The 14,707-nt window shown below is 27.1% G+C and overlaps 1 protein-coding gene across 3 annotated transcripts; it reads left to right on the plus strand.

The window, feature by feature from the left end:
- The first annotated feature begins 256 nt into the window (after nt 1-256).
- LOC137814923 (probable protein phosphatase 2C 5) lies at nt 257-3,677 on the plus strand. 3 transcript variants are annotated; one of them, XM_068617875.1, is made up of 8 exons: nt 257-506; nt 1,016-1,278; nt 1,761-1,932; nt 2,010-2,227; nt 2,306-2,413; nt 2,494-2,619; nt 2,709-2,944; nt 3,095-3,677. In XM_068617875.1, the coding sequence occupies exons 2-8, from the start codon at nt 1,069-1,071 to the stop codon at nt 3,312-3,314; spliced, it is 1,290 nt and encodes a 429-aa protein (XP_068473976.1). In that variant the 5' UTR covers nt 257-506; nt 1,016-1,068; the 3' UTR covers nt 3,315-3,677. The 3 variants fall into 3 exon arrangements, with proteins under 3 accessions (XP_068473976.1, XP_068473977.1, XP_068473978.1); XM_068617876.1 differs by having other exon boundaries at nt 270-506; nt 1,042-1,278; XM_068617877.1 differs by having other exon boundaries at nt 309-506; nt 1,077-1,278.
- The last annotated feature ends 11,030 nt before the right edge of the window (nt 3,678-14,707 follow it).

Here is a 14,707-nt window from a genome sequence, read left to right on the forward strand (position 1 = left end):
ATTTTGGAAACTGAAAATACGAATGCTTACCTACCATACTCGTGTAACAAGTTTTTAAAGATATTTTTAATTTGAATTTAATAAATAGAAAAAATATAATTGAAAATAATTAAGTTAGATGAAAATAGAGTAATAAAAGTTTGGTAAAATTGTTTGGAAAGGGAAGTTGTGTTGTAAATATGGAAAAAACAGGATTACCCTCTTTCCCTTGGTTAAGTGTGTTATAATTTAGAAGGAATATTAGGACAAAAAAGTCATTATGAGGATTCCTTGCTGTAACAAAAACCAAAAAGGACTCCTTTCTGCGCGTTCTCTATCTACCTATCAAATCACAGTCACGGAGCAAAGCGCTCTTCTTCTCCGTCACTACTGCATCTGCCACGCTCATTCTCTCTCCTCTCTAGGGTTTATCGCCATTTCATCTCAACCTTTCTTCTTTCCAAAATGCCGTCTCCACCGCTTCCGCAATCCAACCGCTAGTGCGCCTGCTTTTGCCGATGTGCAATGTACTTCATTCTCGCTCCTCGATCTACTGCATTTTCATCTCTCACTTAATTTTCCTTCTCATTTCCAATTTTAGATTATATTCATTCAATGTTTTATGTAAACCGTTTTTCACACTTTTCTCATCCTGTTTTTTTCACCTAAATTGAGCTCAATGGCGAATTTCAATAATTCCGTGTTTCTCTTTAAACTACATTATCGGTAATATCGAATTAGGTGAGACATTGGCTCGCAATTAATTCATCTGGTGCTGATTTCATCCGATTTTGATATTTTATCTGAGACATTTTTTTTGTGCGCGTGAAGCTTAGGCTCTGGTTTGTTTCACGGTAACGTGCGTTATTATGCCTCACAGCACCTGTTCTTCTGGATTTATTGCTTCACACGTTGATCTTATTTTGATAATAAATAAATCGTGTCGATTGATATATTACACGTAGATCTAGTAGATGACAGCTAGTCTTTTGAGTTTTTTTTGTTGATTTTTCCTCGAATTCATTTGGACGGTTAGGTATATTTTATTCACTGCTGTTCCAGAAATGTTGAATTCTGAACTGAGGTAAGATGAGTAGGACTGAATTATCGAGGACGAAGCCACCGCCGGTTCCATTGGGGACTCTGATTGGCCGTGAGATTCGAAATGGAAAAGTTGAAAAACCTTTCGTGAAGTATGGACAAGCTGGATTGGCCAAGAAAGGAGAAGATTACTTTCTGATCAAGACAGATTGCCTCAGGGTTCCGGGGGATGCATCAACGGCGTTTTCTGTCTTTGCGGTATTATCTTTTCTTCTTGGTTTTTTGACATCGCGTTAGACTTTGGGAAGTGTTTGAATATTAGGAAATGAGAATATGCCCTTAGTTAAGATCTTCATCAGTAATCACTAATAGGAGAAGAAAATAATTTTTTTTTTCGTAAGTCAAAATATCAGCCTATACAAATTATTTTGATGTAAGTTTTCTCTTTTATTTTTTCTATATACTGAAGTGCGTAATTGATTTTAACCTATGAAGGAAGTTTGATTCATTTTGCTTTTCATGTTTTCTTTTATAAGTATTTATGGAGAAGTTTATCTTAATAGAGCCTAAGACTGAATTGGTAGTTGGTTCTGAATGGTGATTTCTCTGGGTTAGTAGGTGGTCTCAAATGGGAAATGAAGCGCATTATGTTTCTCATTTTTACACTTCTCATTAATAAAATGGAGCGTTAATTTATTCCCTCATTGTTACGATATTCATAAAAAAATTCTTGATTGCAGATCTTTGATGGGCATAACGGGATATCAGCTGCTATTTTTGCAAAGGAAAACTTGCTAAGTAATGTTTTGAGTGCAATACCCCAAGATATTAGCAGGGATGCATGGCTTCAGGCCCTTCCTCGCGCACTGGTTGTTGGCTTTGTGAAGACTGACATAGAGTTTCAGCAAAAGGGTACATGCAAAATATTCTTTGCTTGCTTCATAGGTATTTTGTGCTTGCTTAAGCTGATCTTTTAATTTCATCTGCAGGAGAAACTTCCGGAACAACAGCTACATTTGTTTTGGTTGATGGATGGACTATAACTGTCGCATCTGTTGGGGATTCACGCTGCATATTAGATACTCAGGGAGGTGTTGTTTCTCTCTTGACAGTTGATCACAGATTGGAAGAGAATGCAGAAGAAAGGGAGCGTGTGACTGCCAGTGGCGGTGAAGTAGGAAGACTCAATGTATTTGGAGGCAACGAGGTATGATGCAATCAACTTTGTGCTTTCTAATAAAGATTGCTTAAACTTAGCAGGTTTGGCCTGCAAATATATTTATAGGTTGGGCCTCTTCGCTGCTGGCCTGGTGGATTGTGCCTATCTAGATCAATTGGTGACACAGACGTGGGAGAATTTATTGTGCCAATACCACATGTTAAGCAAGTGAAGGTGAGCTAGTTTCATTATTATCTCTTTTGTTTGCTGACCTATTTATGTGTTCATAAACATTTTATCTATTGATCTCTCAGCTTTCAAATGCTGGTGGAAGACTTGTGATAGCCTCTGATGGTATTTGGGATGCTTTATCATCTGATATGGCTGCCCAGTCATGTCGGGGTCTACCTGCAGAGCTTGCTGCAAAACTAGTGGTTAAGGTGTTGATTAGTTCAGGCATTCTTCCATTACTTTTTAGGAATGGATGTCCAATAGTTAGTAAATTATTTGTTTTGTTCCTTTTTCACAGGAAGCTCTAAGGTCAAGAGGCCTCAAGGATGATACAACCTGCCTTGTTGTAGATATTATTCCTTCGGACCTCCCTGTGCTACCACCAACTCCAAGAAAGAAACACAATATGCTAACTTCGCTTCTATATTTTGGAAAAAGAACTGAGAACTCTGTAAACAAAGCTACCAATAAGCTTTCTGCAGTTGGTGTTGTGGAGGAGTTATTTGAAGAGGGTTCTGCAATGCTTACCGAAAGGTAAGTTCTTCCATTTTGGAGCCTTTACAATTACTGGATTGCATGCTATGTCTTGAAGTGCAATCAACTTAACTGACAAATGAATGAACTGATTCCCTTGGCACGTGGTGCATGGGCAATTTTTAAATTCCATATTTTCTTAAAATGCAGGCTAGGTAAGGATTTTCCGCTTAATAAGAATTCTGGTATTTTTCGCTGTGCGGTTTGCCAAGTGGATCAACCCCCCGGTGATAGCTTGTCGGTGAATTCTGGACCTTTTTTCTCTCCTGCATCTAACCCATGGGAAGGCCCATTACTCTGCACAAACTGTCGGAAGAAGAAAGATGCCATGGAAGGAAAGAGGCCGAGCAGAACCACCGTTATAGCATAGTAATTATCTAGTATTACAGTAACATAGTAAATATTAGTATAATTTTTCTCTGGCAGTGTGAGCATGGTTGATTTTACATTTGCGGTGGTGATTGTCGTAGATGTGTAAGAAATGGGTTGAGAATAGTAGGTGTTTTGGAGCGTGCTGTAAGTTTGATTCTGGCTTTTGCTCAGCTGTTGGACTGACTGACAGAACAAACAACTTGTCTCTGGTAGATAAAAGAATCTAGTGGAATGTGCTAACGGCTTGTATTTGTGGCTGCCTCTCTTTTGGGAGTGCTTCAATGCTACAGCCCAAATGCATGTGTCTCTTCCAAAAATGTGTTATACAAATACAACATATCTCAAATGTTTCCAAATCCAATGGCTGGGGACTCTTGTGGATTTTTTCTTCTTGCAACCCCATAATTTTCAAAATGACAATTTTACCTTTTGGTAAAAGTGACTTCTGAGTTATATGATCCTCAAGAATTTTGAAACAATTTTTTTGAAATTTCTGGAATGGGATTTCCATAATAAAATTTCTAAAATGGAATTTTCAGAATAGAACTTTAGAAACGTATGAAATGCATTTTGAAACATTTTCTGGAATACAATTTTCAGAATAAATTTTTTAGAATATTTATAATATCTTTTAAAACAAGCTTTTAATGGTTTTTTTTGTGTTTAATGGACTGTCACGCTAATGAAGTAGGATAAATTGGTAAAAGAGTGCTTGCTTTTGTTAGAAGAGCGGTGAGTTTGTTGACTTAGAAGAACAAGTGGACAACTTTGCTATCGATTAACAGTATTGTAGTTTGATGCTACGGATTGTTTACATTTCTCAAGTTATTTTCTTTTATAGTTAAAAACGGGCGGTTTGATCTAATAACACTTCACGACTTTCCTAATAAAATTGTACTTTTAAATTATTTGTGATTTCTAGGTCTTATTTAGTCTTATAACCTATTATTGAAACATTTTAACTAGTTTTAAAATATAATTTTAAATGTAACAAATTTAATGTATTTTTAGTTATTAATTAAAATAATTTGAATTTTAAATATAATAATTTGATATATAAATTAAGCATTTTTTGTTTGCTTTATTAATAGAAAATTTAACTTTTATAAAAGATATAATTATTATTTTATAAAATGAATCTATTCATAAGCTTAAAAATTGATTTAATTTAATTCTATTTAGACTATAATCTTTTTATTTTATTTTATTTGTAAGTTGTTGGACCTGTCCATTAAACTAACCCATTTTCATAGTTTTAGTCATTTGCTAAATTGTTAGCTTATGTATGAAAACATGGTACATTTAAAAGGCTGTATGTTTTAACTGCTGAAGACAATTTTGAAAAACTTGTATGTTTCTGAATTGATTTCCAAAATATATAAAATTATTCCTATAATTAATAATTTTTAAATATATATTAAAAATATCCTATTGTATTTAGTGACCTTGAGGATATGAAGGGAAAGAAACCGGTGACTTTAATAATACTTTGAGGATAAAAAGAGTACTTTGAGAATATAAAAAAATAAAAGAAAAAAACTGTGAAGAGAAAAAATGCGATGCAAAAAAAAAAACAGAGAGGAGTGTGTTATGTGGACTCAACTCAAACCCAAATTTGAAGTAAAAATTTATACTTAGCCCAACTCTCGATTGCGGTATTTAGAACACAAAACATAATAATTAGATTGGCATTGATTTAAAATTCGAACCTATTGTTTATAATTTCATTATTGAAGTTGAGTTTGAATTTATTCTAAAAGATTAAATATTATTTTTTGAATTTATTAAAATGTACTATTTATTTTATTCATAAATAATAGGGAGAAATATTATATTTATTTAATATTAAATAAAAAGTGATAATTCTCGGTATATTTTATTATATTACATTTTTTATTTTTTTTAAACTCGTGTAATCGAATTTTTTCTATAAAAGTTAAAAGTAAAATACTTTATACTTAATAAAAAATATTACACCTTTGTTAGGAAACTTTGATAATAAAAAAATTATTTTAACAAAAACAAATATATTTGTTTATATGGTTCTCTTTGTTTAAGTGTGAAATATTTTCAATTTAAATGTATTAGAGTAATTTTAAAAGTCGAAGAAAACCAAATTTATAATATAAATTCACTATGTTGAAAATACTTTCACTATTTTTTTATGACATGAATTTGATCTTTAAAATGCAGAATATCACAAACTTTATAAATCGAATATGAAAATCATAAAATGGGACTAATAGAATAGAATCCTTTTGCTCTGAATTAGGATTCATCATAAGCTCACTTACGCCAGAATTTAGTTTCCCTCCCTTTTCCAATTTTCAATACAATAGATTTCCAAAATAAATTTTCTGAGTTATTTCAACTGCATCAATTGGAATTCATAGGTTAACAAATGGGAATGACAGAATTCTACATTTTAACATCTTGGCCTAAAAAGTTCTTTGCATTGCAACTCCTATAACACCATATCTATTTTTGTTGAAGATACTAGTTCAAAACACTTCATGTCTATTTTTGCTGAAGATACTAGTTCAAAACACTTCATACTCTTAATCATAAGAGCTTTCTACATAGAAACATTAATTGAAACAACGAGACTGAGTTGGAGTTTATACATGTCCTAATCCATATTATCTACCTCTCCATAAATCCAAGTTTTACTAATATGTAAAATAGAAAACTTTTGATACTAAGTCAAATACCTTAGTGTAGTCTACTTTAAAGATAAAACGTTACTTCTTCAATATTTGTGTTTCATCTTTACCTCATTTGCTACCAAATTACTACGCATCATGTTACTTTAACCCTAAACCCGCATTTTATATTAATTGTCTTGTAAAATTTTGTGTAACTAGTAGTAGACAACTCTTTTTTGGTGAATGATACCATTGTATTCTAGATGTCGGAAATGAAAGCGAAGTTCTTTTAAAGATGAACTTGATGTCAAGATTGAAAATTTGTAAACAATTTTTAATCAATTTAGTCTAAGAAGAAAAGTCAAATTATAACTCATGTAAATATTTTATAAAACATTTTACTACATATAATGACCGTTTTGCTAATGTAGTTTGCGTTAATCTAAAAATAAAATAAAAATGTTTTTTTTTAATTATTTCCTTCACTATATAACATGGTTGACCTTAATTTTTTTTTTAGAATTGATGTGGCGAATTACTTAGGAAATTAAAAGAAAATTATAAAGTATGTCCTAAAATAAAATTAAAATAACGAAAAAATATCAGTAAGTAGATGGTATGACATCCTATTTATTTTTGTTGTGTGTGAAAAAACATTGTTCTTGTGTTAAGTATCCATCTCTCTTTATTTCAAATATTAGTGGCTAGTGACAATTATTTTACTGTTATTTCTTTCAAACGCTCATTCAACATAAATAAACTAATTCTACAAATAAAAGAGGAATGATAATAAGTATTGTAAATTTGATAAAAAAACTTTATTAGCTAATTAGATACTAATTTAAAAATCATTTAACAATAATAAAAATTAATTTAATTTTAAAAATAAAATTAAAATGATATCTAATTTAGTCATTAAAATAACTAATTATTTTTGTTTCTAAAATTGATTTATATTTTATGATTGGTAGTGTATCAAATATCAAAACAAAAGTAAATATAATATTTTTTATATTAAAAGTTGAGACGAATATAGTTAAGCTTTATCTAATTGTGATCTAATTACTATATTCAATATTCTTGTAAGTAATAACAAAATTACTTCGTTGAATATATATTTTTAAGTAATAACAACAATTTGTTACTGTTGTCAAAATCTTATTTTGAATACGCGAGCTTGTAGGACAAATTATATTATGGACCAATTATTAAACTCTGAAATATCGGTTACTATATTCATGCGACAACAAATATAATAAAATAAATAATTTATGTATTGAAGTTGAAGTCTTTTTTTTTATTCAATTAATAAGCACCAAGACAACAAAAGCAAACACATTAGGAACAAAGCCAAAAGCAAAATGACATTACAAGTTAGCACAACGCAAAAGGTGACTCGCAAACAAGATTCTTACAACTTTCTCTTTATGTAAACCAACCCAAAGCATCTCACAATAGTTTTCTTCCTATATATACAAATAAAGTTTAATACCTTATAAAAATTTAATAAAATAATAAAAAATAAAAAATTATTATTTATACAACGAGAATACAAGTGCTCCCGTGAATTAAATATTAATATAAAAATAAATAAATAAATAAAGTTAAAGAATGAAATCTCTTTTATATATAGATATAAATTTACTTAAATGTTTGATCTATTACACTAATTAGTTTTAAATTATCTAAGATATAATTTTTTAATCAAACAAAATTTTAAAAAAAATGTTAAGTATGATATTTTTTCTTAGACTTCATATAAGCCGAGTCATAGACTTTTATCTGATAACCTAATAAATTTTTTGCACTGGTTTCTATTAAATATATATATATATATATATTGTTTTCAAAAGATATATTTTTAGGTTATGTTTGAATTTGAAGAGAAAGGAAATAAATGAGAAGAGAGAAATAAAAAAAATGAAAGGTAAATAAATTACTGATCAAATTAGAAAACAAAAATTGTTACGACAATCAAATCAAGCTGTACAGTTCAATCAAAAAATGGCCGAATCAATCTAGTATTTTTGAATCGTAAAAACATTTTAAAAATTAATGAATGAATGAGTTAACAACGGTTCAACAATTTTTAAAATATTATTTATGATATTTTTATATTTTTTGAAAATAAATATTTGTTATTTTTTAAAATATACTTATTACTATTATCATTATTATTATTATTATTATTATTATTATTATGTATTGTACTATAAACTTAAATATTATGAAATATTTGATTTTTATGTCTATTTTGAATATTAAAAACTTATCAAAATGTATTGTTTTTTCAATCTGTAGTATTACTAATCATTATTATTATCTTAAGATTCAGTAAATCTTGAGTCGACGTTTTTAAAATGACACAAATAATTCATATTTCTTTGTAAAAATAACGTAAATTATGATGAGACTCAAAATTACCTTTCCTATGAATAACACCATGAAAAAATTCTATACCTTTTACCTTATGTTCCACCGCACGTACAGGGTATTTTATAATAAATACTTAATCTTTTAAACGAAAAATAAATTAATATTTTTATTTTAAGCAAAAGAAAATTTAAAGTTATTATCTATTATTATAAAAGAAATCATTAAACAATAATTAAATTTAAAAATAAAAAATAATTACTCAAACTAAAGTATATATTATTTTAGATATTGTAAAATTATTCATACTTAAAATAAATTCTATTATTAATAAAAAATGATAAAATAATTTTAAATTAATATCTAAATTAATTATTTAAGTTTTAACAATTAGTATATAAGACTAATAAATACTAATTTTGAATAGAAAGTAAAGAATAATTAAGAGTTGATAAGTAATGATTATATATCAATCTTAAAATTATTTTATAAATGATTTATTATTAATGATACTTTATATACCAATATATATATTTTAATTTATAAAATGCTTTTTAATTTAATTAATTAATTTAGTTTTAAAAAGTAATTTTTATTTAACATTTTTTTTTGTATTATATATAGAGAAAAAATGAAATAAGAATTCTTAAAATTATAAAATGTGTATACATGTTTGTGTTTCACTTATCTGAGTATCTTTGTGATTTGAGGAGACGTGATACGAGGATCCACAGATTCAACTAAAGCACTGGTTCCTATCACATACATATTAAAGTGTTTAAAGTGGTTTAGTGAATTACATTAAATAATTAAGTGAATAATTATGATTAGAAGTGTTTTGGGTAATTATAAAATTGCACACCAGAGGCACTAGGGATGCAACTTGCCTCTTTAAGGTGCTCCCATTTTCAGCAGTGCCCTAATAAAGTTGTAAAGTACAAACCACTTACCTTTCTATATGTTTTAAACATTTAGGTCATTCTTTTGGTTTACACGTACAATATGAGCTAATCTTATTCATCACTCTTTTATTTTTTAATAATTATTTTCACCTGTCAAATCTTAATCCACTACACCCTTTCCCATAATATATGTAACACAAAATTAATATCAAATTGCCTAATTAAATCAATAACATTCAAACCCAAACCAGAAGGTGACACCCAACTCATAACAATCTTCATCATTAATACTATAATAATCTTAATTCAATCTTCTCTCAATTTCTTATCAGCAGGATATATGGTCAACTTTGCCTTCATTTTTCTTTTGAATTCTATTTCTTTACCTTTTCTATTTCTATAAAAAAAATTTGTCTGGATTGAAGTGTTGGAAAATCTATATATGTTTAGATTTATGAATAATGTATTTAGTTTTAGAATAATTGTGTATTTACTTTTTTATTTAAATAAATATTTTATATATCACTACTACTATAAAATTATTAAATAAAAATTAATTTTAAATAAATAATAATAATTTATTACACTATAAGAAAATCATAAAATAGAAACTAATTTTAGAGACAAAAAATAATTAGTTGATATAGTGACTAAATTAAAGACCATTTTAAAAACTAAAAAGATTTTATTTTGTAGCAAAAATCTTGATATAGCTAATTAGATACTAATTTAGAAACTATTTAACAAGAGTAGAAACTAATTTAGAAACAAAAAAAAAAATTAGTCTCTAAAATGGTCTCTAATTTAGTCACTATAGCAACTAATTTTTTTTCTTTCTAAAATTAGTTTCTATTTTATGATTATTCTTGTAGTATTACTATATTAGTTAAATTAGATATTATTTTATAAAATAAAAAATACTGATATATAAAATAATTTTTATTACTAATATAAATTTATAAAATAGTTTTTAAATTACTATCTAATTATTTTTCAAGATTTTAGCTATTAATTTTATAATTTAAAGTAATTTATAGCTAAAATATAGTAAATTAGATACTAATTTAAAATTTATTTTAAATATTAATAATTTTTTTAGTTTATAAAATAGTATTTAATTTAGTTAATATAATAACTAATTATTTTTTATATTTAAAATTAATTTTTATTTAATGATTTTTTATAGTATATAATCTGTTTTTTAAAAATATATTTATTTAAAATGAAAAAATAGTAAATAAATAAAATATTATGACAGTGTTGGTACTATTGTGGTGAAAATATGTTAGTGGCAAAGGGATGATGACAAAAAAATAGTAATAAATACAATTGTGGAAACAACCATGATGACAGAAATCATTGAAAGAAAAGTTGAAATAAATCTTTTGTTGTTTTATTCATAAACTAATAAAACATCTTAGAATCTTATTGTTTGGAAAATATATTCTTTTCTCTTGAATATTAGAACATTTTGGTCTAATGTAAGTTTCCTAATCGTACACTAAAGGCATTTAGATTTTTTTTTTCTTAAAAGCTTGAGTAGTAAAGTAGGTCAAATAAATATTATGGCATTAGAGATTGTTAATAAAGTCGTGTATTAAATATATCAAATAATAAATAAAATGTTTCATAATAGGTGGGAACTTTTTTAAATTTGTAAATATTTATAAATAGAGAAACAATTTTTTCACGTAATATGAAAGTGATAAGTTTTTCCCCAATATACAATCTTAGCAAAACTCTTTAAAACTGGAAGTCATATAAAAATTTTAATGACAAATTTTTTACGGACTAAAAGTTGTGTTCATTTTTAAATGTGGAAAAATCCCATAATCATTAATAATAATTGAATGGATTGGTTTGATTGAAAAAACATGTTGGATAATCGATATTATTAGATTGATTAGATAATTAATTTGATACGAATACTAACAAATAATGATTTGAGGATTTAAATTGATTTGATAAAAACATTTAATTTATAGGAAGTGAAAGAACGAGTAAGTGAGAAGATGAAAATGTCTCTCTCTTTCATTTTTAAAAAGTTGTGTTTATAAAATGTATTAATTTAGATAAGGAATAGGTGAATTTGCCGTTTTCACTTTACATATATATAAAAAGAGATTTTTTTTATTATAAAATATTACAAAATTATAGATAAAAATTGAACACAAAATCATCGTATGGTTCGCATATTTTTTTTTAGTGAAAACTAAATTATTTTTTTGAGTGGTTGTAACATTTTAAAATTTATAATACAATATTTTTAAATATAATGTATTTGATTATATTATTTTTTGATAATTTAAATATTTTACTATTATTTTTAAATATTATAATACAAACAGAATAAAAGTTTAAAAAATATTATTAAAAATAAAATAAAAATTATACAACCTCATTTCCAGGTAAAGATGGAAAAAAACAATTTTACCTATTATATATAATGAAGTAAATATATAATGAAGTAAATGAGGGAGGAAGTTCATACACGTCTTTTTAAATGTGTCCATATCGAATACATATTGAATACCGATACTCGCGAGACACGTATAAAAAATGACATTTATAATTTTATTAATTGAAAAATTAGTGATACATATGCATTTTCAAAGCACATAAAATAAGAATATTTTGTTATATTTTATTTTCATTTAAACCTTTTCAAGATTTAATAGTAAACACTAGGATTGTTAATCATAAGTAGCTACTAGTACGGATTTAAGGATCAAATTGATTGGAAAACTTGCATAACAATTTAATTTCTTTTGTTCAAATATTAAAAGGACTAATCAACAATGATTAGAAAAGTTACTTTCTTGTTTCTTTTGTACAAATATTAAAATACTAATTAACTGTGTTTAGAGAGACATAATGATTTATTTAAAAGTTATAAAAAAGAGCATAACATGTTTTAGCGAATAAGAGTGCAACAACATTTATGCATAAAGTAGATTGTGGAAGCTCATAGATTTCTTTATTGTGCAAGTAAAAAGGTTGTGTCACACCATCTTGTTGGAGCTTTATTTGAATTTATTAGTTTTTATCTATGTGTTTTAGTGATATTTTTTTTTTAACACATTGAATTATTATATCTAGAAGCTTTTTAATAATTTTGAAAGTTTTGAGTGTTTTTTTTTTCACAAAGACAAGTTACAATGAATTAACATGGATTAAATGTTAAAATATGTTACATTATTAATATTATAATAAATAAAATAAAATAGATAGTTTAGGTTTTATTTAGAATAAGAAATAAAATTCTATTGAATAATAAAAACAATAATATAACTAAATTTGTGATTTGAAATTAAAAGCAAAATTAATAAATATAACATAATAACTTAATTTAACAATAACTTGTAAACAAAAGCAACAAAGTAACTTTATTACTAAGATTTCTCTTAGTTATGAGAAGCATAAAACATTACATAAAAGGACTATATAGTCACCTCACACTAAAGACATAATCTTAATCAATTAGGAGACAACCATTGTAACTCAATCCCATAATTCCAAGTTTCAAGAGGGTCATCAGGCGTGAAACCTACTAAACAAGTGTAAGATGTGCAACTCCCAATCCTGACTCTGATCTTATGGGAATTCATGGCCGAATCCTTTAAGTAATGACAACAAAGGGTGTTCATACAACCAGATCCTTCCTCAACATTTTTCTCAAATTGTCTGCAAATACTATTTGAAGTACAATTGAGTGGAGACTGAAGGATATTACTAGTGCAATTAAATAACAAGACTGTGTTATGTGTAGATATATTGAAAGGCAAACTTTCATCAAGCAACAAACCTCCCATTAAGAGATCAGAAGAATAACAAGTGTTCTTTAAAATAAGGGGTGGTCTAATCACAAGTTTGTTAGCACTTGGATCAATTCTAAGGATCTTATAGTAAGTTCCTGTTGCAGAAAGAAACTCTAACTCTTCATCATTGCAATAGATTTTGTACCTTTTATCTCCACAATTCTCATTTGTGCTCAGAGGATATGGAACAACAAAGTCTCCACAATTTGAACAAGAATTTGGGGTTGATGCATTGATTACCAAACCAATACTTAGTAGAAAAAGTTGAAGAAGTATCATCTTTATTTGAAGAATGAGACACAAGAGTGTGATCTATTTATACTATCAAGTAACACATTTATTTTTTGAGCTCAATATTTTTTATTCAAAAGCAAACATTTTATATAGTTTTCAAAGAAGGCAATGGGAGGAAATGAATAAAAATAAAATACAAATCATTACTTTTTTAAAGATATTGAGTTATATTACTTAAATTACAATAGTTAATTATTGCATAATTTTACAAAAAAAAAACAAACAAAATTTAAACATAATTAATAAAATAAATAATGTATAAAATAAAATGTAGGATATATATTTGGTGAATTGAGATGGATAATATATTTATTTAGTGAATAATTAATTATTATGAGTGTTATGAGTAAAATGGCACTACATTATGGGGCCGGACTTGCTTCTTTAAGGTGCTCCCATTTCCATAAGTGGTGTTCCAATTATTTGCTGTTCTTCATTTCTTTAACAATCTCATGCTTCATATCTTCGACACGTGTTGCTGCATTAAGAGATTTTAGATTCTTTCATTTCTTTGAAAGCTTGGATCAGGTGATTCAGGTAAAAATGTATGATTAAATATGGATAAAATGTAAAGGTACTTTCTTTCGAAAATTGGGTTTCAGAAAGACTTCACTTTTTAGAATAATGAATAAGGAAACATTTTGTGTGTATTATGTAATTTTTCAGAAAAAATAATTCTGGAAATGATGTTTCGGAAGAGAGTTATTAGCATTCTAGCTTTGTAAATTTACAAGAGATTTTGGTAATGGAAAACTTTTTAGAATCAGAAATCCTGAATATTAGTTTTGAATTCTAGATTCCTAATTCATAATGGAAATTTCATTCCGAAAATATTCCAGAAAAATAATATAAAAGCTACTTTTTGAGAAAATTTTGCAAACCAAATTCTGGAACTAAAAACAACAGCAAACACTGATGAACGATCAACGACAGTCACGACTTGCAGAAAGAACTCAGAACATCCAAATTTTGCACTCTACAGCCGTCGGAGCCAAAACCCTTAGAATTTTTAAAAATCAAATAAGAGTATTTTTATCATTTTACTTAAGTGATAGAGTACAGGTCCCAAATGATTTAGTGCAGAAAGCAAAAGCCCAGGATGCTGAGGAACAAGACCATGGCCTGGGCCTCGGATGGAGCTCCAGTGGATTGGAATGGCGAAAGGCCCACTACCACGAATTCGGCCTTGATGCTTGCTAAACCCATAACTCCAACTATGAGCAAGAATTTGATGGTTGTTTCTTCCGTCTCCATATATTATTTTTCTCTCATTCCATACAAAATATGTAAAAATATATTTTTATCTTTTTTGTGTCACTTCCATATTTTAGATTAGGTAATTTTAGAAGTTAATATCGA

Source organism: Phaseolus vulgaris, chromosome 1 (assembly GCF_000499845.2).
Source record: "Phaseolus vulgaris cultivar G19833 chromosome 1, P. vulgaris v2.0, whole genome shotgun sequence".
NCBI classification, from domain to species: domain Eukaryota; kingdom Viridiplantae; phylum Streptophyta; class Magnoliopsida; order Fabales; family Fabaceae; genus Phaseolus; species Phaseolus vulgaris.

What these genes read in the sequence shown, in the direction of transcription:
- LOC137814923 (XM_068617875.1), top strand. Translation starts at nt 1,069, where the DNA reads ATGAGTAGGACTGAATTATCGAGGACGAAGCCACCGCCGGTTCCATTG. An exon ending in CACATGTTAAGCAAGTGAAG is followed by an intron (nt 2,414 to 2,493) that starts GTGAGCTAGTTT and finishes TTGATCTCTCAG; the next exon opens with CTTTCAAATGCTGGTGGAAG. An exon ending in CTGCAAAACTAGTGGTTAAG is followed by an intron (nt 2,620 to 2,708) that starts GTGTTGATTAGT and finishes CCTTTTTCACAG; the next exon opens with GAAGCTCTAAGGTCAAGAGG.